Genomic DNA, 27,309 nt, shown 5'->3' on the forward strand with positions numbered 1-27,309 from the left:
GCTGTCACCACCATCATCATCATGAGGAGTTGAAATCCCTGACTGCCGGGGCTGGCACGCTGTTTTGCTTATATAAATGTAATGGCAGCCTCTGGAACCTTCCAGAGAAGACCAGAATGGCATATGCGTGGAAGGCTCATTAGGCAGCTCCTAGCAGCTCAATTCCACTGCAGGACCAAGTGACAACACATGGTGCGAGCAACTGGTGATATGTTTGAAATGGCTGTTCTCGCATTGCGACAAGCGTCAAGCCTATGTCTCTGCTTTCACTGAATGTCCAAAGCTTGCTCCATACTCTACTAAGAGTGTACACTAGGCCCCTGATAAAATTGTTGCTTTTAATTCTAATTTCCGACACTTCCTTGACAACAGAATCCCAGAATGATGGTGTTTGTGCCTAAACTCTTGTTTTTTCAAACTGTCTATTATGGCCGTTTACTAGGCAATGTTCAGTTGCGGCTGACTTTCTCAAGTTCCCTTTGTTTCATATGTCATGAATGCTCTGAACAATTCTCAACAACAGTGCAAATAGTTTGACCCTTCTAAATGCTACCACATTCACATAGAGCACCATACACGCCAGGAACTCTCAGATCTATGTTGTCTTTCACAGGGTATAACACATCTCTTATCTTGGAGGCAGGCCGTAGCACTGGTTTCAGTCCTTGTCTCTTCAGCATACATCCTATCTTGCTAGTAGTTGCTCCATAGTATGGAAGGAATGCAGCTGGATTGGTCTCTTTTTGCTATTTCATAATGCACCTTTCGTTGGTGGCACTAGAAAGCTTTAGCAATTTCTCTCTTACTGTAACCATTTTCTCTGAATACACGCACTTCAAATGCTGAAATTCCGACTCTAGATGGAAGCTGTCAGAAAAAAAATCTTTGCCCTGTGTACTAAAGTGTTCAGTGCACTTTCTTGTGTATGGTGTGGTGAAAACTGTTTGTGCTCAAATACTGGCCACTACGCATAGATTTCCTGTACACTGAATGACTAAACCGCCCTCCCACTCAACTAAAACATCCAAGAATGGAAGCTTGCCATCCCTCTTCAGCTCGACAATAAATTTAATGTTGGGATGGACACCGTTCATGTTGTCAACAAACTCATACAGTGCATTTTCACAAAGAGGCTATATGAAGGAGGTGTCGTCAACGTACCACAGCAAGCAAGATGAACTTAACCTCATGCAGTTCAGGTCTTGTTCCTCAAAGTGCTCCATGAAAAAGTTTGCAACAGCTGGAGACAGTGGGGATTCCATGGCCATGCTCCCTGTCATCTCATAATATTCATTGCAGTACAGAAAGTTTGTTGTCGCTAAGGCATGGTGGAAAGGCTTCACGATATCAGATGGAAACTGTTGGGCCAAAAATTTCAATGTGTCTTGCACCAGTGCTCTCGTAAAAAGTGACAACATCCAGACTAAACATTACGTCAGTTTGGCCTATCTTTGTGAGACTTTGATTTCTCCCAGCGTATACGATGTTCAAATAAATTAGAGGAATGCAGCCGTGTGGTGTCATCGACAACGTCTGACATTTCAACAACAGAAGACCCTGCCATTTTTAGGGCATAACTGCAGCAAGTAAGCACTGTGCTAGGGAATTTAAAACCTCGGTTACAGTTCCTGCTATTGGGATGGTGTTATTAAGGAAACTGTTGAAATTAAATTAGCAAGTGATCTTATAAATAGAGATGGTGATTTTTATATAAATTCTGTATGGAATCCTGCTCTCTCCCTTGTCAAAAAACACAGAACCAGAGTTAATGCCACCTCACCTTTTGATTAAACAGTGGGAAATCCAGGATGGATTGTCACCTGTTAATTATTAATTTCACTATTCATAACTTCTGACATTGGTCATCTTTGGTTTGTGTGAATGTTATCTTTCTGGAGTTTCTCTAAAACCAAGTTTTAAATTCTCCTGCACAGCACTTAATTGTTGGCAGTTATACTTTGAAAATGGTATGTCTGCTCCTGTCGAAATAGCGGCGGTTGTTGATGATGTCACCTGGCTGCATCCCCATTAGTTATTTGAACATGGCCTATCTTTATTTTCCTGAGGGTATCAACAAATGGCTGGGAGTTAACATGATGTTCGCAGTGTCCCAGTTCGGGTGCTAATAAATGTGCCAAATGTACAGCTTTTGAGTGTTGACACACTTTAGCCTGTGGCTTTTCTTTGACTTGAAGGCTGCCCGGTAGGCAGATTTTGGTAGGTCCTTAAGCAGTATGCATTCAAGATCCTTTAACAGTACTGGTGTTCCCATGGTGACTTCCTTTGAAGGAGGGTTTCAGCAATTTCACTTTTGGGAATAGCAAATACTCTGTTGGTGCCAAGTCTGCTTCTTTCTTCTTAGCATTTGTAGGTAAAAATGCACCATTCTCTGTCTGCCCCTCAGGTACAAATTCATAGTGGACCAATCTCTTGGCATTGAAGAAAATGATGAGTATGGGTTTCACTATCAATTTACTCATTTGAACTTTATTTTGGATGAGGTGATGCTGCAGTGGGCCATTGAGAACTTTGGCACTTAGTTTCCAGATTGTATTCAAATATCCAGAAGTAGTCTCTACTGCATTGTCCAAAAAGCTGGGGCCTTCTTCAATGCATCGCTGGAGGTCTTTGCAAGCAGACACTTGCCCTGCTTTTGCCATCTGTCAAGACCTTTGGGACAAGCTTAGTGCAGATCTTTCACTTTGCCAAATTTTCAGTGATAACATTTCCACTGTCATCTTATCAATGCCAATTGCATTTGTGACCATGTGCACACTTAACCAATGGTCTGAATTCAGCACTTCATGCACACCTTGCACATTGTTATTGGTTTTTGATGCCAATGGCCATTTTGCATAGGGCTCGTCATCCACACACTCTTGGCCATCTCTGAAGAACTTGTACCACTTAAAAACTGTAGATTATGAAATTCTTTCATCCTTGAACATTTGGCAAATCGTGGCCCAAGTCTCTATGCCTGATTTCCCAGTCCAACACAAAATTTGACACTGTACCACTGTTCCATCATTTGCTGCATTTGGCACTTGAAATGAGTCACTCATCAGGGTCCCCCTAAAAACACGATCTCATCTGAATGAAGGCTCGCAGTTGAGTGGCGCCGGGCAAGTCTTGTTCACATCCCCACCATCAACTATGTGAGGTGTGAGCACATTGCAGCGTACAGTCACGTCTGAAAAAAGTTGTTCCCGATACTCTTTGGGCAGATATGTATGTAAAACCACACCAAAGAAATTTACATGTTCACGAATTTCACAGTACTCCAATTATGTCAAACTGGGTGCTGCATCAGGTTCCATGTTGCATTTAGCTTGTCAATAGTTATCCTAGCACAGTGGTTTGTCTCTCGGGTTATCATTTTCAGCAGTTCTTCATCAAAAAAGCAGGAGAAACAATCAAACACAGAAGGATTCTGGTCAGTTCGAATCTGAATCCCACTTGATTCTTCAAAAAATCGAAGCTGTGGGGCAGTGGTGTCGTCAATCTGTCCACTGCCTAATCGAAAGAGGCTTACTGATAGGTTGAGGCAAATGATCTCTGATGCATCAATGCCTGTAACTTCATCATGAGAACTCACTGACTCTTCATCATCAGAAATGCATTCTTCATCTATAGCATAAATTATAAAATTATGCCATCTTGTGCACAGTAGACAATACACACACTTACAGAAAAAATGCGACGAAATAAATTGCATATCGTCACTGCCTCTGAATGAGGCTCAGACTCATTATTGTCTAACAGAAATACTATCTCATAATCACATAAGCCAATCTGAAAGACAAACACAAAACGAGAAGCCAACAACACAGACAACAACTGAGGCCCTCTGCTCTGCCTGTGACCTTATGAGGCCCTGTGAGTGACAACAAGATGAATCAGCACATCGGAAAAAAGTAACTTTCCTTTCCTATGAATGAGAAGTGCTGCCAAATGTAATTTTTTCATGGTAGTACAAGCATCACAGAATAACTTTTAGTGTAAATCCATGTGACATAGGAGCTATGTCGCTTGTCTTGAAAGTGTTAACTTACTTTGGTTGCCCTTTTCTAATTAATACAGAATGGAATTAAAGAATGTGTTTGCGAAGCTAAGTGTTTTAATATGTTGATCAACGTGGTGGACTTCATGTATTTGTGAACTGGTGAATATGTTGTTTTCAATTTAAGGTAGCAGGTCTCCGTTTTCCCCATACCAGCGATGTTTGGTTAGCATTTGGGGGTTCTGTTATTCTACCTGCACAAGCTTAACTGCATTATTATTATTGTATTACATGTTTAAATTATTTATTATAGGACCCCTACCCCCATGAACCATGGACCTTGCCGTTGGTGGGGAGGCTTGCGTGCCTCAGCGATACAGATAGCCGTACCGTAGGTGCAACCACAACGGAGGGGTATCTGTCGAGAAGCCAGACAAACGTGTGGTTCCTGAAGAGGGGCAGCAGCCTTTTCAGTTGTTGCAGGGGGAACAGTCTGGATGGTTGACTGATCTGGCCTTGTAACACTAACCAAAACGGCCTTGCTGTGCTGGTACTGCGAACAGCTGAAAGCAAGGGCAAACTACAGCCGAAATATATCCCGGGGGCATGCAGCTTTACTGTACGGTTAAATGATGATGGTGTCCTCTTGGGTAAAATATTCTGGAGGTAAAATAGTCCCCCATTCGGAACTCCGGGCGGGGACTACTCAGGATGACATCGTTATCAGGAGAAAGAAAACTGGCGTTCTACAGATCGGAGTGTGGAATGTCAGATCCCTTAATCGGGCAGGTAGGATAGAGAATTTAAAAAGGGAAATGGATATGTTAAAGTTAGATATAGTGGGAATTAGTGAAGTTCGGTGGCAGGAAGAACAAGAGCAAAAATGGCTCTGAGGAGGCAGGAAGAACAAGACTTTTGGTCGGGTGAATACAGGATTATAAATACAAAATCAAATATGGGTTAATGCAGAAGTAGGTTTAATAATGAATAAAAAAAATAAGAGTGCGGGTAAGCTACTACAAACAGCATAGTGAACGTATTATTGTGGCCAAGATAGACACGAAGCCCATGCCAACTACAGTAGTACAAGTTTATATGCCAACTGGCTCTGCAGATGATGAAAAAATTGATGAAATGTATGATGGGATAAAAGAAATTATTCAGGTAGTGAAGGGAGACGAAAATTTAATAGTCATGGGTGACTGGAATTTGAGAGTAGGAAAAGGGAGAGAGGGAAACGTAGTGGGTGAATATGGATTGGGGGAGAGAAATGAAAGGGGAAGCCGTCTGGTAGAATTTTGCACAGAGCATAACTTAATCATAGTTAACACTTGGCTCAAGAATGGTGAAAGAAGGTTGTATACATGGAAGAAGCCTGGAGATACTAGAAGGTATCAGATAGATTATATAATGGTAAGACAGAGATTTAGGAACCAGGTTTTAAATTGTAAGACATTTCCAGGGGCAGACGTGGACTCTGACCACAATCTATTGGTTATGAACTGTAGATTAAAACTGAAGAAACTGCAAAAAAGTGGGAATTTAAGGAGATGGGAGCTGGATAAACTGACTAAACCAGAGGTTGTACAGAGATTCAGGGAGAGCATAAGGGAACAATTGACAGGAATGGGGGAAAGAAATACAGTAGAAGAAGAATGGGTAGCTCTGAGGGATGAAGTAGTGAAGGCGGTAGAGGATGAAGTAGTGAAGGCGGTAGAGGATCAAGTAGGTAATAAGACAAGGGCTAGTAGAAATCCTAGGGTAACAGAAGAAATATTGAATTTAATTGATGAAAGGAGAAAACATAAAAACGCAGTAAATGAACTAGGCAAAAAGGAATACAAACATCTCAAAAATGAGATTGACAGGAAGAGCAAAATGGCTAAGCAGGGATGGCTAGAGGACAAATGTAAGGATGTAGAGGCTTATCTCACTAGGGGTAAGATAGATACTGCCTACAGGAAAATTAAAGAGACCTTTGGAGAAAAGAGAGCCACTTGTATGAATATCAAGAGCTCAGATGGAAAACCAGTTCTAAGCAAAGAAGGGAAAGCAGAAATGTGGAAGCAGTATATAGAGTGTCTACACAAGGGTGATGTACTTGAGGACAATATTATGGAAATGGAAGAGGATGTAGACGAAGATGAAATGGGAGACACAATACTGCGTGAAGAGTTTGACAGAGCACTGAAAGACCTGAGTCGAAACAAGGCCCCGGGAGTACACAACATTCGATTAGAACTACTGACAGCCTTGGGAGAGCCAGTCCTGACAAAACTCCACCATCTGGTGAGCAAGATGTATGAGGCAGGTGAAATACCCTCAGACTTTGAGAAGAATATAATAATTCCAATCCCAAAGAAAGCAGGTGTTGACAGATGTGAAAATTACCGAACTATCAGTTTAATAAGTCATTGCTGCAAAATACTAACGTGAATTCTTTACAGACAAATGGAAAAACTAGTAGAAGCCGACCTCGGGGAAGATCAGTTTGGATTCCGCAGAAATGTTGGAACACGTGAGGCAATACTGACCCTACGACTTATCTTAGAAAATAGATTACGGATAGGCAAACCTACGTTTCTAGCATTTGTAGACTTAGAGAAGGCTTTCGACAGTGTTCACTGGAATACTCTCTTTCAAATTCTAAAGATGGCAGGGTAAAATACAGGGAGTGAAAGGCTATTTACAATTTGTACAGAAACCAGATGGCAGTTATAAGAGTCGAGGGGCATGAAAGGGAAGCAGTGGTTGGGAAGGGGGTGAGACTAGGTTGTAGCCTGTCCCCGATGTTATTCGATCTGTATATTGAGCAAGCAGTAAAGGAAGCAAAAGAAAAATTCAGAGTAGGTATTAAAATCCATGGAGAAGAAATAAAAACTTTGAGGTTCGCCGATGACATTGTAATTCTGTCAGAAACAGCAAAAGAATTTGGAAGAGCAGTTCAACCGAATGGACAGTGTCTTGAAAGGAGGATATAAGTTGAACATCAACAAAAGCAAAACGAGGATAATGGAATGTAGTCGAATTAAGTCGGGTGATGCTGAGGGAATTAGATTAGGAAATGAGACACTTAAAGTAGTAAAGGAGTTTTGCTATTTGGGGACCAAAATAACTGATGATGGTCGAAGTAGAGAGAATATAAAATGTATACTGGCAATGGCAAGGAAAGCGTTTCTGAAGAAGAGAAATTTGTTAACATCGAGTATAGATTTAAGTGTCAGGAAGTTGTTTTTGAAAGAATTTGTATGGAGTGTAGCCATGTATGGAAGTGAAACATGAACGATAAACAGTTTGGACAAGAAGAGAATAGAAGCTTTTGAAATGTGGTGCTACAGAAGAATGCTGAAGATTGGATGGGTAGATCACGTAACTAATGAGGAGGTATTGAATAGAATTGGGGAGAAGAGGAGTTTGTGGCACAACTTGACAAGAAGAAGGGACCGGTTGGTAGGACATGTTCTGAGGCATCAAGGGATCACAAATTTAGCATTGGAGGGCAGCGTGGTGGGTAAAAATCGTACAGGGAGACAAAGAGATGAATACACTAAGCAGATTCAGAAGGATGTAGGTTGCAGTAAGTACTGGGAGATGATGAAGGTTGCACAGGATAGAGTAGCATGGAGAGCTGCATCAAACCAGTCTCAGGACTGAAGACAAGGACTGAACTGAATTATAGGACCATCACTTTTCTGTGTTTGACTGACTGAATAAATCAGTTCATTCAATTTAAACCATTTCATATTGTCTACATCAATATCCAGTACGGTGCAACTACTTTACCAATTATTATTATTATTATTATAATTACTGAACTTTTACTGCAACCTGTTTCCTTCCTTAATATTTCACGTTACATGGCAGTGCTTCAACATTTATATTGCAGGATCACAGGTTAACAGCTGGGCTGGAAGCAGACGTGTATGGCCCTATCCTATGACTATATCAAGCCACAATTCTGAACAGATCGGTGCATCGCCCAAGTATGTTGCATAAAGACACAGTCACACCTAAAACCTTCCTGCTAGAAGAAGGGAGCTACTGGCTCTGAATGCTTGCGGATTTCTACATCGTTTACAAGTGTCTTCTCCTGCAGCTGCCTGATGAGTAGAATTTCTTTATCTATCCATATTATAAGATAAAAATGTATTTGAATATCGAATGAGACAGCACTGGACAGCTGACTTGCCATTTTTTTTAATAACTATAGTGAAGTTAATGTACACAAAGATACAACTGTGTGAGAGAGAGAGAGACAAAATATGAAAAATAAATAATGAAGGAAGACAGGTTAAGGTTTAAACATCAGGTAGCTATTTCACTACATTATAGGTAATAAATAGCCACTTTGGATCTTAAAAGAATGATCCAGAAACAACAATGGACAATAGCCTGAAAGTCAAATCTTAGAGAAATAATTGAAACTCCAAGCACCTAATATGAGCAGTGAGGGATGTTGAACATTAAGGAAATCAAAGAATATGAAAGACAAAAAAAAGTCACACCACCAGCATGTGTATTACCCCTTCTCCGCCTTTCCCTAACCTCTACCTAATGATTTCTCTTGACTCCTTGCAAGTTCCAAAATAAATTTCACTACAATTCCATGAGCTAGGACTACCAAATATCTGACATATTCTATATCCTTGAGTACCTCCTCATTCTAGATATATGCAACAAAAAATAAATCTATCATTTTTGTTTTTGATTGTGCTGCTACTTGTTCTTATTACAACAAGTAACACAAACAGTAAAAATAAAGGATAATAATTTAAGTCTTTTGTAGAATATAATTAAAAATAATCAAGACCTTTTTTAAATTTGAGCTGGTTATCATAATTTGACGCATTGCCTGCCACACAGTTTTGCAAGAAATATTCCTTCAGAGCCAGACAAATTTTTGTAGGAAATATTAACAAGATCCGTATGAATTCTTTTACATGAGTTGTAGCTCAGTTTCACACAGGGAAATAATATTTTATATTAAAAATTTGTGTCAACATCATACATCAGATGTGGTCCCCTGCGTGCATTATTTCTGCTGAAGGCCATGTCAGCCAAACATTTATGACAAACTATTGTACACAGTTAGTGAGATATGACTGTTGGTTTCTTTTAGCATTCACCATTTTTATGTAGAAGGAGCAGTTGAGACAAAGGAATCAGTGCATACACTGCTGCACAGTGAACATTCATTCTGGAAATAATTAAATAACTTTATTTATTTTTTGATGCAGTAATAAAATTTTTGACCACCTCTCAAATACTCCTTTTTTCCCTTCCCTGTAATCTTTACAGGACACATTTACCAGTAACATTGCAGTAATAGTTCCCACACCACTCACACAATATGTGATCTCACAATGATTGTCACTGGACTCATCTTTAGATGTACCATTTGGCCATCCAGCTCTAAACTTTCTGTAATTTCCTTAAATTAATTAATGTTTGAAAATTAAGTTATACACACTGCTGGATAAAAGAAATTAGTACACCCTTTTAGAGGTTTCCAATTCACTCAAGATTTATTGTTGTGACAGTGCATACAGAGTACATGAAATAATTAGATTTACAATCAATAGCACAAGCACTGCCCTGGTGGCTCATTTTGACCCATGTGGAAACAGTCATATCAATACTTGGTGTAGCCTCCACAGGTGGCAATGCAGGTGCTGACTCTGGTATCCAGTAAATCATACCAATGGCTAATACAGTCCGGAGAAAATTTTGCCATGCCTGCTCGACCTGTTTACATAAATCTGTAAGAGCTGTCGGTTGATTAGTCACATGAGTCACTTCTCGTGCCCTCATATCCCACACATGCTAGACTGGAAACAAGTCCAGAGCTCATGCTGGCCAGGGAAGTTGCTGCCCATCTTGTACAGCATGTTGAGCTTCAAGGGCTGTGTGTGGTGAACATTATCCTGTTGGAGCAAGACACAACCTTCCTTCAGCAAGAATGGCAAAAGAATGGGCCTGACAAGACTCTGCATTATGAGATTTCACTCAGCAGCGGAGTGCATGTACTGAGCACTGGTTGGTGTCCCCTCCAGAAACACCCAAGGTGGATGATGGTTGCAGCTTACTGCACCCCAGACCATAAGGCCTGGGATGGGGTCATGGTATTTTGGAAAAATTCACTATGAGACAGTGCTCACCAGGTATACGTTGTATGCAGTTATACGCCGTATGTGCAAATGGCTGTCATTTGGATGCAGGCAGAATCTCCTTTCATCATTGAAGATCACAGCATGCCATTCCATCTTCCATGTGATGCTCTAATGGCACCAGTCAAGCTGTGCACGTCAATGCTGTGGTGTGAGTGGAAGACGGGCTAGAGGTGTGCGTACCCACAGTCCCCCTGCTAATAATCAGTTTTCAACAGTTCGTGTTCACACATCTGTGTTCACAAGCCCTCGTGCCTGTGGTGTGGTAGCTGTATAATATGTCACTGGTATCCTTACAATACAACTATCCTGTCAGGTGTCTGTGCTGCCTTGTCTACCAGCGTGAGAATGTTCACGAGACCAGATACAAGCAATGGTGCACAACTGACGCAGCACATCCAACTTGTGCGGTAGTTCTTGGAAAAGATAATCCTGCCATTTGAAATGCCACAATTTCACCCTCTGAAACTTGCTCAGTTGGCTGTAGGAAGCATGAGGGTGTCCCCTTGGCATTGTTGCTTGTTTGCATCACACTTAGCCTTCTGCCTGTGAGTATTCCCTATTAAAGGGTATACACAGATGGTACTCTAGTAGCTATGCTATCTCTATCTGTTGGTGGACAATGTTGATACCACTATCAGCACGTCTATTATTCCCCATGTGTACGTGTCATCATCAAATCAAGTTGATGTCACCTTTCAAGGTACACCAATTTTTTCCGGCAGTATAATTCTATCGTGAGAAAAATACACTTGAGAAAACCTATAAAATTATATGACAGAATTGATGGCCAGAATTGATTGTCAGGAAGTGAAACACGTATCACTGCCAACACGCTGTTAAATGTAAAAGTCACTTTTTTCCCATGCCCTTTTCCACTCAGTTTTTGATTATACTACTAATTTCATTTGTCTTCCTCTTAATCCATTTTTGCTTCTTGCTCTGTCCTCATAATCTTAGGACTGAAGCAGGCATAGTGCAAACTCCTTTCTTCCACCAGTGCTAGGCCCAAAAGAGTCACAGGAGAGTTTGTATGAAGTTTGGGAGGTATGAAATGAGGTAATGGCGGAGGTAAGGCTGTGAGGACAGGCTACGAGTCACACTCAGGTAGCTTAGTTGTTAGATCACTTGCCTCTGACAGGCAAAGGTCCCAGCTTTGTGATCCACTCCAGCACACAGTTTTAATCTCCCATGAAGTTTCAAGTTTATTTATTTGCTAGTAGGTACATGTCTTCAGTCCTGGTACATAATGAAAGTCGTGTATCACAGTACCATAACATGCCGTTGGAGGAGCCGCCAAAACTGAATACTTCAGCCCACTGGTAAAATGGAGTATTGTGCATTTTTGACAGCAATGGAAATGTTGCTGTTGTGTCATATCAACCCAAGCAGCTAAGGAAGTTGTCTGGATTGGCCTTACACAGCTGCAACATTTCTCTCTTCACAAAAATGAATTACCGCATTATACTCCACTTTAGCAATGGGATACACCATTTTGTTTCAGCTGCTCTAGCGGCATGTAATGACACTGTGATACAGGACTTTCTGTATGTACTAGGACTGAAGACATTTACCAGCAAACAAATAAATAATTTATTAACTTTATTATTTTTTGACACAATAATTAGCTTTCAAATCCCTTTTCTTCAAGGCACAACAGTTTACTTCATACTTTGTGGTACTTGCTGAAAAATGACTACAGTTTGTAGTGGTACAGGACACGTAGTGTTGACCAGCCCATATTCTGAAATGTGAGGTTCACCAAGCCTATCCTCATCCATTAATGGCTAGACGTCTTGGAGGTGTTGAATTATAGAAATTCTGTATGTAATAGCTTCTAAATATTCAGAAGTTCCTCCATCCATGATGTCTAAAATATCCCCAGCCACCACTTAGTCCTTATCTTTCCCCATTTCTTTACTGTATTATAACTTATTTAACTCAATCTGTCTGCATAAGCTTCAAAAATAGGTAAGTGGTAACTTCATAAGTCACAAATGTACAGATTAAGTATGTGCAATTATAAACAGTAAATGGGGTGTGTGAATTTGAATTGTGTTGCAGAACAATACAAATGAAAATTTCATGCAGTGTGACTGCAAATATGGGAATTCTTTCCTGATGTAGAAGATACACATTCTGTGGGTGAATGAAAGTAATCACTGTGCAACCGATTACTTGCACATTTAAATAAATCTGAGACATGCCTGTAATTAAATTAACAACTGTGTTTTTTCCTGTCAAATAATAAACTGAAATAGATGTACTCTCAAAAATGTCAATGCAGCTTTTGAAAACAGAGTTAAACAGAAAAATAAAATATTGAGACTGAAGATTGTGCACTGTTGTCAACATATTTTAAAGCTAAAATTTTAAGTTGTTCAGAAATAATTATGTTAATTTAAGACAAAAAGTACAAATTGCATGGCAACATATACCAATCACATGCTGTATAATAATTAAGCAACAAAACATTCGAAATGCAAGATAGTGTTTATAAGACATTAATATGCTTACCACTAATGAGTATGTATCTAATGGAGCAAATTCACCAACTTTTGCGACAATTTCTATATTTTGCCGAAGAAACTTCTGCCATTCTGTTTGCTCCTGACAAAAGAAATTAAAACCATTAACTTCATCAGTTCATCATGCAGAAAAATAAAACAAGCTGTCATTAGAGTAATGTACAATAGCTATTCAATATGAGTAACTTCTTATACAATGTGAAGGTGATTGTCTGTCTCTCTCTCTCTCTCTCTCTCTCTCTCTCTCTCTCTGTGTGTGTGTGTGTGTGTGTGTGTGTGTGTGTGTGTGTGTGTGTGTGTAAGTGTGTGTGTGTGTGTGGGGGGGGGGGGGGGGGGCGGTTGCTTGCTGTGGGGAGGGGTGGGAGGCGGGGAAGACATGGTGAAATGAATTTTCTATGTTATAAATGAGCCCTATAACAAGAGAAACTGTGAGTACTATTAATTGTTGAACAACAGTGCATTATCAAACATCCGCCGAGCTGACACAAACGTCCGATGACGCAAACTTCTTTGTCTTTAAATACGTCTGCTTGTGTCTGTATATGTGTGGATGGATATGTGTGTGTGCGCGCGAGTGTATACCCGTCCTTTTTTCCTTCCCCCCCCCCCCCCCCCCCAAGGTAAGTCTTTCTGCTCCCGGGATTGGAATGACTCCTTACCCTCTCCCTTAAAACCCACATCCTTTCGTCTTTCCCTCTCCTTCCCTCTTTCCTGATGAGGCAACAGTTTGTTGCGAAAGCTTGAATTTTGTGTGTATGTCGACCTGCCAGCACTTTCATTTGGTAAGTTACGTCATCTTTGTTTTTAGATATATTTTTCCTACGTGGAATGTTTCCCTTTATTTTTATATATATATATATATATATATATATATATATATATATATATATATATATATTTTTTTTTTTTTTTTTTTTTTTTTTTTTAAGAAAGGATTCAAGCCAAATGCCACTTAATTACACTTTACACTGAAAAATGTTCAGATGTGTCAAGAAATGTCTTTCCTGAAACTGTCACAGACACAGCTATGCAAATGCTGTTGTGTGAAAAATGCTTACCATAGGTAACAATAAAACTGAATGGCTTAATTTGCAAATGCATGAGCTGCTTATTAATTGGCATTAAACCACGAACTAAATTTTTTTGTATATAAACTTTTTTTTAGTCATATGTCAGTACACTTATTTTAAATATGAACTGTCTTTATAAGTACACTTCTCATCTTAAATATGAATTTCTTTCTACATGCACCATTTGTACATTTTTAATTCACATACAGTCTTTTCTATATCGAGGGTGGATGAGAATTCAATATAGTTTGAGCTTAAAATTTTGGCGCAAATGAGTCTTAGACATATTCCTAGTGTTCCAGTGTGCTCAAACATTTTTGTAAACTTATGCTCTTGTTAAAAGGTGGTTGTTAATATTTCTGGTTTGTTTAGCATCAAGTCAGAGCCCTTACTGCAATATAGAACTATATCAACAACAAGTCAGATACAAGAGATGAAATAAATTTCATTCCTCTGGTTATCCCCCCCACCCCATAAACCATGGACCTTGCTGTTGGTGGGGAGGCTTGCGTGCCTCAGCGATACAGATAGCTGTACTGTAGGTGCAACCACAACGGAGGGGTATCTGTTGAGAGGCCAGACAAATGTGTGGTTCCTGAAGAGGGGCAGCAGCCTTTTCAGTAGTTGCATGGACAACAGTCTGGATGATTGACTGATCTGGCCTTGTAACACTAACCAAAACAGACTTGCTGTGCTGGTACTGCGAACGGCTGAAAGCAAGAGGAAACTACAGCCATAATTTTTCCCGAGGGCATACAGCTTTGCTGTATGGTTAAATGATGATGGCGACCTCTTGGGTAAAACTTTCCAGAGGTAAAATAGACCCCCCATTCAGATCTCCGGGTGGGGACAACTCAGGAGGATGTTGTTATCAGGAGAAAGATAACTGGCGTTCTACGGATCGGAGTGTGGAATGTCAGATCCCTTAATCGGGCAGGTAGGTTAGAAAATTTAAAAAAGGAATGGAAAGGTTAAAGTTAGATATAGTGGGAATTAGTGAAGTTTGGTGGCAGGAGGAACAAGACTTCTGGTCAGGTGAATACAGGATTATACATACAAAATCAAATATGGGTAATGCAGGAGTAGGTTTAATAATAATTAGGAATGCGGGTAAGCTACTACAAACAGCATAGTGAACACATTATTGTGGCCAAGATAGATATGAAGCCCACGCCTACCACAGTAGTACAAGTTTATATGCCAACTAGCTCCGCATATGATGAAGAGATTGATGCAATGTATGAGGAGATAAAAGAAATTATTCAGATAGTGAAGGGAGGTGAAAATTTAATAGTCATGGGTGACTGGAATTCGATAGTAGGAAAAGGGAGAGAAGGAAACATAGTAGGTGAATATCGATTGGGGGGAAGAAATGAAAGAGGAAGCCACCTGGTAGAATTTTGCACAGAGCATAAGTTAATCATAGCTAACACTTGGCTCAAGAATGGTGAAAGAAGGTTGTATACATGGAAGAAGCCTGGAGATACTAGAAGGTATCAGATAGATTATATAATGGTAGGACAGAGATTTAGGAGCCAGGTTTTAAATTGTAAGACATTTCCAGGGGCAGACGTGGACTCTGACCACAATATATTGGTTATGAACTTTAGATTAAAACTGAAGAAACTGCAAAAAAGCGGGAATTTAAGGAGATGGGAGCTGGATAAACTGACTAAACCAGAGGTTGTACAGAGTTTCAGGGAGAGCATAAGGGAACAATTGACAGGAATGGGGGAAAGAAATATAGTAGAAGAAGAATGGGTAGCTCTGAGGGACGAAATAGTGAAGGCAGCAGAGGATCAAGTAGGTAAAAAGACGAGGGCTAATAGAATTCTTTGGGTAACAGAAGAGATATTGAATTTAACTGATGAAAGGATAAAATATAAAAATGCAGTAAATGAAGCAGGCAAAAAGGAATACAAACATCTCAAAATGATACTGACAGGAAGTGCAAAATGACTAAGCAGGGATGCTAGAGGACAAATGTAAGGATGTAGAGGCACATATCACTGTTGTTGTTGTTGTTGTTGTTGTGGTCTTCAGTCCTGAGACTGGTTTGATGCAGCTCTCCATGCTACTCTATCCTGTGCAACCTTCATCATCTCCCAGTACCTACTGCAGCCTACATCCCTCTGAATCTGCTTAGTGTATTCATCTCTTGGTCTCCCTCTACGATTTTTACCCTCCACGCTGCTCTCCAGTACTAAATTGATGATCGCTCGATGTCTCAGAACATGTCCTACCAACCGATCCCATCTTCTAGTCAAGTTGTGCCACAAGCTTCTCTTCCCCCAATTCTATTCAATACCTCCTCATTAGTTATGTGATCTACCCATCTGATCTTCAGCTTTCTTCTGTAGCACCACATTTCAAAAGCTTTTATTCTCTTCTTGTCTAAACTATTTATCGTCCACGTTTCACTTCCATACATGGCTACACTCCATACAAATACTTTCAAAAACAACTTCCTGACATTTAAATCTATACTCGATGTTAACAAATTTTTCTTCTTCAGATACGTTTTCTTGCCATTGCCAGTCTACATTTTATATCCTCTCTACTTCGACCATCATCAGTTATTTTGCTCCCCAAATAACAATACTCCTTTACTACTTTAAGTGTCTCATTTCCTAATCTAATTCCCTCAGCATCACCTGACTTAATCCGACTACATTCCATTATCCTCATTTTGCTTTTGTTGATGTTCATCTTATACCCTCCTTTCAAGGCACTGTCCATTCCGTTCAACTGCTCTTCCAAGTCCTTTGCTGTCTCTGACAGAATTACAATGTCATTGGTGAACCTCAAAGTTTTTATATCTTCTCCATGGATTTTAATACCTACTCCGAACTTTTCTTTTGTTTTCTTTATTGCTTGCTCAATATACAGATTGAATAACATTGGGGATAGGCTACAGCCCTGTCGCAATCCCTTCCCAACCACTGCTTCCAGGGGTAAGATAGATACTGCCTAAAGGAAAATTAAAGAGATCTTTGGAGAAAAGAGAACGACTTGCATGAATATCAAGAACTCAGATGGAAACCCAGTTCTAAGGAAATAAGTGAAAGCAGAAAGGTGGAAGGAGTATATAGAGGGTATATACAATGGCGACGTTCTTGAGGACAATATTATAGAAATGGAAGAGAATGCAGATGAAGATGAAATAGGAGATATGATACTGCGTGAATAGTTTGACAGAGCACTAAAAGACGTAAGTCGAAACAAGGCCCCGGGAGTAGACAACATTCCATTAGAACTACTGACAGCCTTGGGAGAGCCAGTCCTGACAAAACTCTACCATCTGGTGAGCAAGATGTATGAGACAGGTGAAATACCCCCAGACTTCAAGAAGAACATAATATTTCCAATCCCAAAGAAAGCAGGTGTTGACATGTGTGAAAATTACCGAACTATCAGTTTAATATGATCTGGGTCTATGGACTCAAGGTATTTACAATATACAGTGCCAATGTGGGATATCATTCACAGGCCAGACCACCAGGACTGTGGAAATCAGGTGTAAAGAACATTGGATGCATACCAGACTGACAGGCAACCAAATCAGCAATGGCAGAGCATTGTCTACAACTCAGTCATTCGATGAAGTATAATGATACCCACATTGTGACACAGGTCCTGAGATAGTGTCAGAAAAGAATCCATTGAGGTCAACACACCGTTGGGTGGCTTGCGGAGTATCAATGTAGATGTAGATGTAGAATATCATCAATTGTGACACTGGAAACAAGCTCATCCCACCTAGAATCCATCACTTGAGTTTCTGAAAACACAACAGAAACAACATCAAGATTCTATGATACATAGAAATTGGAGTGGAAATTGAGAAAACTGCCCTTGGGCACAGCAGGAGACACTAAAGACTAGAGGCGACACATCACTGGACAGTCCCAACAACAGCAGACATAGGACTGAACACTTGGCGTGCCCAATGAGAAGTACAGCACTGGAGGCCTGCCCCAACAGGCAAGCACTTCACACACGATGCCCAAGACAACTGGAGAACGGCCAACGCAGCTACAATCTGTGGGTAGAACGCATGGCACGTGGACACAGATGTGAGCAGAGCATCAGGCGACAGGCATGACACCAGGTAAGAGAGGACAAATAGAGCCATTCCTGGCAAGTGCGGATCCCAAAAGGAGTGCCTGGCACCATCTAGGCATAAATAATGGACCCAATCCACTCAAGGAGGAGTCTCAGGGAGCACCTGAAGAAGACAGTGAGTGACACTGTCATAATACTGTGTGAGAATTGTGCGAACAATTGGCAGAAGACCCGGTTATTCAGTACGTTAGTTTTATTTCACTCAATTCCAAGTCAATCCTAGATTCCCTATAAGGAAGTGTCAATCTTTTTTTCCTGTCAATATTACAGTATATGAAAACAATAGTTGCTACTCACCATATAGTGGAGATGCTTAGTTGCAGAAACTCCCAATGAAAATACTGTCGGAAAGTTAGCTTTTGGCCAACAAGGCCTTTGTCGAAAGTAGACAACATACACATATGCACACACTCACGCAAACGCAATTAACACACACACGACCACAGTCTCTGGCAGCTAGAGACAGAGCCTGGCTCTAGACGCCAGGGACTGTGGTCACATGCATGTTAATTAGTATGTTATCTACTTTTACAAAGACCTTGTTGACCGAAAGCTAACTTTCTGACAGTCTTTTGGTTGTACCTTTCTACGACTCAACACCTCTGCTATATGGTGAGTAACAACAATCCTTTTCATATATTGTTACATTCCATCCTGGATTTTCCATTGTTCCTTTTCAATATTATCATAGTGAAAATCTCTACAGTTATCAAACTGCAATAGATTGTTGACATGTTTCATCAGTGAATTAGTATATTATGGCAGGGACATGAAAAATTCGCATTTTGCAATAAATGCAAAGATATGTGCAAATTCTGCCTCAAAATGCAAACACACAATATTCCCTCATACTCCTATTTCATAACAAATTGTAGCCAGATAAACTATTTTATAAGAGATAGTTTGAAACCGCTTTATTTTCTGCATATAAATATTGAAAATTTTGCAAATTTTCAGTCATTGGTACTGCATATCATCTAGTGAAGCTGATTTGAAACAATAATACTTAACAATGTATCTGCAAAACAGAAAGTATACAAACACAACAATGCAGCAGTGCGCTCGATGCTGTAGTGTTACATCAGTTGTAGGTGGTTGAATGGTCTTTATATATGTCACATAACACAATGTAATACTAAGTTGTGGGACCTAACATCTTAGAACAAAGGTACACTTACATCTGTCTGCTAGCTAAAGCTCAAAAGTTGCTGGTAATCACTACATTTACATGTGACACAACTTTTTGAAGCTCAACACCAAATATCAGAAACTGTTTTTCACTGCCTTGTTTATATATTAAGGGCTGAAATGGTTTTGATAGATCAATCAAATAGTATATCTGGAAATCAGCTGTTCTGCTTTATGATCTAGTCAGCACAATGGCTGATCAGTTATGTTAAAGGTACTCTAACATATTTCTACTTTTCATCCGCTGCACAATAAAGTCACACTGACCACATAAGTTAAAAACTATTAACAAGAAGACATAACATGATAACCATAGTGTATTTCAAAAACGGGGGTGCAGAATTCAGAAATTGGTTTATGAAATCCATTTATGGGAGTCCCACGTAAAAACAGTGAATCTGGACACTTTAACATGGCAGTTTTAGGTGGCAGATGTTTTAAACTGTGTCAGATACTGATAAATGTCAAGCCTGTGCTACCTTTTTTATGACCAACTGCATGGTAGCCATTACTGAATGTTTTGAGCTGTGCACTGCTTATCATTTTTCTTTCTTATTTTGAAGTGAGTGAAAAGCTAATTCTGGTCATCACTGAGATCAATTATGACTCTCACAACCTGGGCATCCGAGAAATTTTCCCAAGAGGGGACAAGGTGCAAAATCTTCCAGTTTCGATATACCTGATTCAACAATCTGAAAATGTGTCATGTCCCACAATCTAGACGGGCCAAGAAGTACATACAACTTATTGTATCTCCAAAGACTGAATTTTCTACTTAGTAGTTTTAAGGTTAGATCACTTTAGTCCATAAAAGGTAAGCATATGTCAACAGTACAAGCAGAACACATCTGTTTTGTTATTAGTATGGACATGGATGCCATTTTTTGATTCAGTGACCTGAAAGTACATTCTCACGTGATTTAATCCTCGGCAGCCAATGAGTTACTAAATAAAGGTAAAAAATATTCACAAAAATAATTATATCATACTCTCACAATAGTTGGTTGAAACTGAAAAGTAAAAATATGAAACAGGAAAAAAAGAATGATTCACAAAAATATGGCTGAATATCAACAAAAATGCCACATTTCCGTCAGAGTGGAGAAACGGAATAAACTTCAAAAAGCCTTATTCAACTTAGACATCTTCTATAACATTTTATTTGCTTATGGAATTCAGAGCGAAGACTGAAGACATTATTTCGGCATAGTCCTGTACAGGTTCGTATACAGTTTGACTGCAGATCAGTGCCAAAACTGCAACAGCAGCAAGGAATTAGCTTGTTTGGTTCCCTCCCCCAAATCAACCAGCCAAGGAATCAGCATAACTTCCCCTGAACAGAGTGACAACTACTAAAATCCAACATATTTAGTGACTCCTACAGCTCCAGTATTTTTCATCATGGTTGGCAACATTAAATTTGCATTTTAGAGGAGTCACAGACAATGAGTGTTACAAATTCAAAAGAAATCTGTAAGTAACAAAATGACATTGTTCAGATTTTATAAGGGGGCAAGAGCTGCTCCTGCCCCCCCCCCTCCCCCCTGTGGGCGCCTATGTTCACAACACCAGATGGGATTGGCAATCCGTATGACTAACCCTCTAGCAGTAATAAATGCAGTTTTGCAGTTTCCTTATGTTCAGGACTGACTAACAGTTTATAGTGTCCACACTCTATACTCTAGTGACTGGAAAACAAAACCTGCCAACGTATTTTGATCAGGCTGAAAGATTTCCCGTAAGTTGTGAATAGATATATTTCCAGTTCTACGCAATGTACTTACACAGCTCTATCTGTAGTGTTGTCAAGTATGGGTCCGACAGCTATGAATGGCCATGAAAGTCTGAAATCAATATTCTGCCAATTTTGTAATTAATGAATCTGGTGGGAAAATAAAAATAATATACAGAAACACATCAAATCAGAGCACTCTGTTCACTGGCAGGAATATGCTGCTGATTATCAATGGAAACAAGACGTTTTGCAAAAGCAAACATTTCAGTCAAAAAACACCCTGATCATCACTTTTTTTCAATGGTCAATTTCAATGTATTAAGGCTTTGTCTTCAGACATGAAGCATAAAAACATTTTTTTTAAAAAATACATGCTATATTTCCAGGTCACTAACTGTGTGACTTTCAAAGATGCTTCCAAATCGAATGTGTGTGAAATGATGAGATTCTACATGCCTTACTCATCATCTTTAACACAGTTTCTCTTATCAGTGTATTACAGGTGCATACAAATATTATATACGAAAGGACAAAATGCATTAGAGTATCACAATTATGAAACTACTCAACTTACATCATCATCCAGAGTTTTATCATCCAGTTCTTCCAATTCACATTGATTAAATTTAAATTGTATTTTTCTTAATATCTGTTCCACTAAAGACAGCAAGGCTGCATGAAACCTGCAAAAAGTATATATCTGGACACTCTCCATAAAATGAAACAAGTTTTTTTGCACACAGATTTAAATAATGATAATTAAATGTTTTGAAACTTTTGATATCGGGTGCTGCTTTCCCACCAGGTTCTAGTTAGTCTTAAGGCTGCTTCTACACATTACAAAGCTCCCCCCCCCCCCCCCCCCCCCTGCCCCCCACTGACTTTGCCTGTAGAGTCTAAGGGTGTCCAACCAACCTCCGTACTGTTTTCACATTCCACTGCTTACATCAAAATGAATAAACAAACTAGCTGAAACTTCCCTACTGAATCTCTGTCTCTATATACCTCTATTATTTTATAACGTGTTCTGTATTTATGTTTTGAAAGGATTTTAGATAGTTTTTTTGTTTCTGGCAGTAATAGTTTTATCCACTGTAAGAGTAAGTTAGTTAATAACTTGTTAGAGTTCGTTAGAATGCAGTAGTGATGGCACAGTCACCTGTTTATACAAATTGATGGTTCAGTGAATTGTTTTTTCATTCAATTGGTTGTTCAGTTGAATGAAACAACTGTATGAAACAAGTCTCTGCAGCCATGTCAGCTAAATGAATGTTTTCATTCACCCACCATGTTTGAATGGTTCCAATACATGCGAGTCAACTGATTGAAAAGACAAATGATGTATCTTATTTCAAGGCGATGTGAATGGAATGTATATTTCTAAACACAAGGTATATTCAAAATGTATGTATTTACTTACTGAAATATGAATTTTTTACTTGTAGCATTAAAGATCAATTTTTTGTTGGTTTTAAAGTTTAAAATCCGGTGCTCCACTGTAGATTTGTGTATATGTAAACAAACAATCACTTATTAACGTGTTTTTATTAAGTCTGGTTCTTGTTTGTCTTTTTTTCCCTTCTTTTCTTTTCTTCTTCTTGAATATCACTCACAAGTAACAATTTTCTATATATTTTAAAGTTGAACATATCAATTATGGTGGTCAAAAAGAGACATCAACATAGTCTTGTTTCAAATGTTGCATTCTGGTAAATGGTATGCAGATTATTCTTTACTGTCCTATATAGAATTCACTGTAACAAAACTTTTAGTGTGTTGCTTCATATTTACTACAGATTTTAATTTTTCACTTTTGTAAAACTTGCAAATATAGCAGCTAATTCTATATAAACAGCAATATGTAAGTAAATTGTCATATGCTCTGTTAGATGGAAGTTAACTTGCTTTACTGAACACATGGTGCTCAATATACCTACGTCGTCGTAAGCATTTCAGTCCCTGTATCCAGCTGCCCCAGAAGGATGTTCCATACTTCTAGGCAATTAGAGAAATGCTCCAGACTTGATTGTTGGAATGTATACTTGAATAACATTGACAAAAAGTCCAATAAAGAGAATTTTTGGTTACTTTCAAGGCGTCGCAGGTGTAAGCCAACAAAAACTCTGAGAAACTCTGTTATCTTCTCTTGGTAACTGAAAAAAGGAGATGAACAGAACTATAACATAAATTAAAAACACAAATGTTTATGATGTAAAAACTTGTTTACTATACAAGGTTACTATAAATTACTTATTTGTTTTCAAAGTTCTATATTTTCCAAAGTACTACATGTGCAAGTATGACTGATGCATGAATATAACTGTAAACTCATCAAGTTTGCACTGTGTCTGCCAGTTGGCATTACATTATGGCAAGAAAGCATGAAAAAGAGTTTTGGTGAGTGTTGGAATATGTGAGACGTTTATCTGTTACAACAGGGCAGTGTGCACTCAGAAGGAATTATGGAAAATAACCACCATGTAAATTGATAATTGTCTGCAGGTATTGGCAATTCAGGGACATTGATTGTGCCTGTAAACAGAAAGCTACTGGTTGACCAAGCGTGCCAGATAAAACCATGGAGAAAGTGAGGGAAATTTTAATACGCAGCCCAAATAAATCAACAGTCCATAGCAAGCCACGACCTTGAAATATGGAAGCAAACAGTGTTCAACATATTGTGACAGTGCTTACCAAGTAACTGTACCATCTGGAGATAGTGCAACAATTAAAATGGGAAGATCATCACCGCTGCCTTCAATTTTGCATCACAATACAGGAAGCAATTGAGAACAAACATTTCACTTCTAAGGTGATATTCAGCAATTAAGCAACCTTCCATTTATCTGGAAAGCTAAATAAGTACAATGTAGAGTGTCTAGCAGACTGAAAATTATCATGAAATTATGACACATAAACGAGATTCATCAAAGGTTAATGTTCTGTGCAGTGTTCCGGACAAAGTGGCATTGCCCATTATTGTTCTGTGACAAGACTGGAATGGGTACCTCGTACCTAGACATGTTGCAGTTCTGCTCGTTTACACACATGACTACTGATTCTTAGATCATCATCTTCCAACAGGGCCGGGCACCCTCTTATTGGAGCTTTGCTACCTAAACGACAAACTTCTGCATAGTTGGACTGATGTAGCTCTTTTCCCTTGCCCCTGCCCTCCCCTCTTTTCCCTTCCCAGGTTATCTGACCTTATGCCTTTGACTATTTCCTTTGGGGGAACGTCAAGGACCGTATTTACATACGCCCACTGCCAAGAACACTGGAACAGCTCAGAGAATGCATCAATGCTGCAGTGTTGACTACTGATAGGATGTTGCTAATGTAAGATGTCAAACAAACTTAACTTGCACTGTTGGCTGCAACAAGCAGGACGTGCATTGTTGGTACTGCACATTTTAGTGATTTTGATTGAGATAAACTCACACTGCAGGGTTCTTCGGCTGCTCATGTAAAGTGCACAGAAACAGTTAAGAGAAAAATCCAGGCAATACGCATATTTATTTATATATAAAAGCAGACTTATGAATTTTCCTTTGTGTTAGACCACAAGTACAAGATCACGTGCCAATTCAAAGTTCTAGACCACATATTCTACTGTTCATGTCATTTCTGCCTAGTGTTTCACTGATTGTATCAATACCCGTTTATACTGTTATATATTTTGAAATTTCGAACATTTGTGAGTGCCGCAATAACTTGTACCATTATCTTTAATTGTGGGTTTAAACTTAATTGCGCTCTTTTGAAATTTTTGAGTCAGCAAGCCTATCCTCCTTCAAAACAATCTTTCTCTAATTTCATTGCACAATTTCATGAGAAAGAGCTTATTTTGTGAATTTTTGGACACTTATGAAACTATAGTTTCGTAAGTTACTGGCATGAGTGTTTTAGGTATGTAATTTATTTAGTAGCAAATCAGCATTTCTGATTCAAAGTTCTGCCAAAGAATATGTCACCCCTGAATTACATTGTATATCAATGCAAACAAATGTGAGTTTTTGAAAATTTTTGGAAGCTACCATTGTTGTTGTTGTTTGTTGTTGTGGTCTTCAGTCCTGAGACTGGTTTAATGCATCTCTCCATGCTACTCTATCCTGTGCAAGCTTCTTCATCTCCCAGTACCTACTGCAACCTACATCCTTCTGAATCTGCTAAGTGTATTCATCTCTTGGTCTCCCCCTACGAGTTTTGCCCTCCACGCTGCCCTCCAATACTAAATTGGTGATCCCTTGATGCCTCAGAACATGTCCTACCAACCGATCCCTTCTTCTGGTCAAGTTGTGCCACAAACTCCTCTTCTCCCCAATCCTATTCAGTACCTCCTCATTAGTTATGTGATCTACCCATCTAATATTCAGCATTCTTCTGTAGCACCACATTTCGAAAGCTTCTACTCTCTTCTTGTCCAAACTATTTACCGTCCATGTTTCACTTCCATACATGGCTACACTCCATACAAATACTTTCAGAAACGACTTCCTGACACTTAAATCTATATTCGATGTTAACAAATTTCTCTTCTTCAGAAACGCTTTCCTTGCCATTGCCAGTCTACATTTTATATCCTCTCTACTTCGACCATCATCAGTTATTTTGCTCCCCAAATAGCAAAACTCCTTTACTACTTTAAGTGACTCATTTCCTAATCTAATACCCTCAACATCACCCGACTTAATTCGACTACATTCCATTATCCTCATTTTGCTTTTGTTGATGTTCATCTTATATCCTCCCTTCAAGACACCATCCATTCCATTGAACTGCTTTTCCAAGTCCTTTGCTGTCTCTGACAGAATTACAATGTCATCGGCGAACCTCAAAGTTTTTATTTCTTCTCCATGGATTTTAATACCTACTCCGAATTTTTCTTTTGTTTCCTTTACTGGTTGCTCAATATACAGATTGAATAACATCGGGGAAAGGCTACAACCCTGTCTCATTCCCTTCACAACCACTGCTTCCCTTTCATGTCCCTCGACTCTTATAACTGCCATCTGGTTTCTGTACAAATTGTAAATAGCCTTTCGCTCCCTGTATTTTACCCCTGCCACCTTTAGAATTTGAAAGAGAGTATTCCAGTCAACATTGTCAAAAGCTTTCTCTAAGTCTACAAATGCTAGAAACGTAGGTTTGCCTTTCCTTAATCTTTCTTCTAAGATAAGTCGTAAGGTCAGTATTGCCTCACGTGTTCCAGTATTTCTACGGAATCCAAACTGATCTTCCCCGAGGTTGGCTTCTACTAGTTTTTCCATTCGTCTGTAAAGAATTCACGTTAGTATTTTGCAGCTGTGGCTTATTAAACTGATTGTTCGGTAATTCTCACATCTGTCAACACCTGCTTTCTTTGGGATTGGAATTATTATATTCTTCTTGAAGTCTGAGGGTATTTCGCCTGTCACGTACATCTTGCTCACCAGATGGTAGAGTTTTGTCAGGACTGGCTCTCCCAAGGCCGTCAGTAGTTCCAATGGAATGTTATCTACTCCGGGGGCCTTGTTTCGACTCAGGTCTTTCAGTGCTCTGTCAAACTCTTCACGCAGTATCGTATCTCCCATTTCATCTTCATCTACATCCTCTTCCATTTCCATAATATTGTCCTCAAGTACATCGCCCTTATATAGACCCTCTATATACTCCTTCCACCTTTCTGCTTTCCCTTCTTTGCTTAGAACTGGATTTCCATCTGAGCTCTTGATGTTCATACAAGTGGTTCTCTTATCTCCAAAGGTCTCTTTAATTTTCCTGTAGGCAGTATCTATCTTACCCCTAGTGAGATAAGCCTCTACATCCTTACATTTGTTCTCTAGCCATCCCTGCTTAGCCATTTTGCACTTCCTGTCGATCTCATTTTTGTGACGTTTGTATTCCTTTTTGCCTGCTTCATTTACTTACTTCATTTACCATTGTCCTTTGCATAATCTATGAGCAATTTGTAGTAAATCAGCATTTCTGACTTAGCTACTGTAACAATATTATGAGAAGGAAAGTTGCTACTCACCATATAGTGAGGATGCTTAGCCGCAGATAGGCACAACAAAGACTTTCACAGCATCTCTGCTATATGGTGAGTAGCAACTTTCCTTCTGATAATATTATTAAATTCCATCCTGGATTTTCCATTGTTTGATTTCAGCTACTGTAGCAGATTCTTTTAACTAACAACTTGTGTTACATCTAGTTTTCCCTAAAAGAGTAGCAGCCCCATAGATTATCTGCATTTGTCGTAAATTAACTTGTTTTTGAGTTTGCTACCAACAAAAAATAACCTCAAAATGTTTTATGAAACTAGTTGTTTTACCACAGGTTTTTGTGTATTCGCTTCAATTCTCATAGGCAATTAGCCTAAAGACCCCTAAATGGGTCAGGTAAGCACTACACATCAGAAGCTGCTACTGAGGTAGCTGACTGTGTGTAGAGTGCACACTAGTGATTTTCAAGTTAGGCAACTCTCCATCCTATCCAGATAATGATAGCTGTA

The 27,309-nt window shown here is 39.2% G+C and overlaps 1 protein-coding gene across 4 annotated transcripts in view; it reads right to left on the bottom strand.

Annotated features, from left to right (window-relative positions):
* LOC124614660 (exportin-6-B) overlaps positions 1-27,309 on the bottom strand; it is a 305,273-nt gene that overhangs the window by 96,791 nt on the left and 181,173 nt on the right. For all 4 annotated transcript variants that reach the window (XM_047142962.1, XM_047142963.1, XM_047142964.1 and 1 more), the window contains 3 exons: positions 22,751-22,966; positions 21,388-21,496; positions 12,685-12,777 (listed from right to left, as the gene is read on the bottom strand). In XM_047142962.1, coding sequence (XP_046998918.1) covers positions 12,685-12,777; positions 21,388-21,496; positions 22,751-22,966 — 418 coding nt within the window. The remainder of the gene's footprint in view (positions 1-12,684; positions 12,778-21,387; positions 21,497-22,750; positions 22,967-27,309) is intronic.

The sequence above is a fragment of the Schistocerca americana genome, chromosome 1 (assembly GCF_021461395.2).
Source record: "Schistocerca americana isolate TAMUIC-IGC-003095 chromosome 1, iqSchAmer2.1, whole genome shotgun sequence".
NCBI lineage: Eukaryota > Metazoa > Arthropoda > Insecta > Orthoptera > Acrididae > Schistocerca > Schistocerca americana.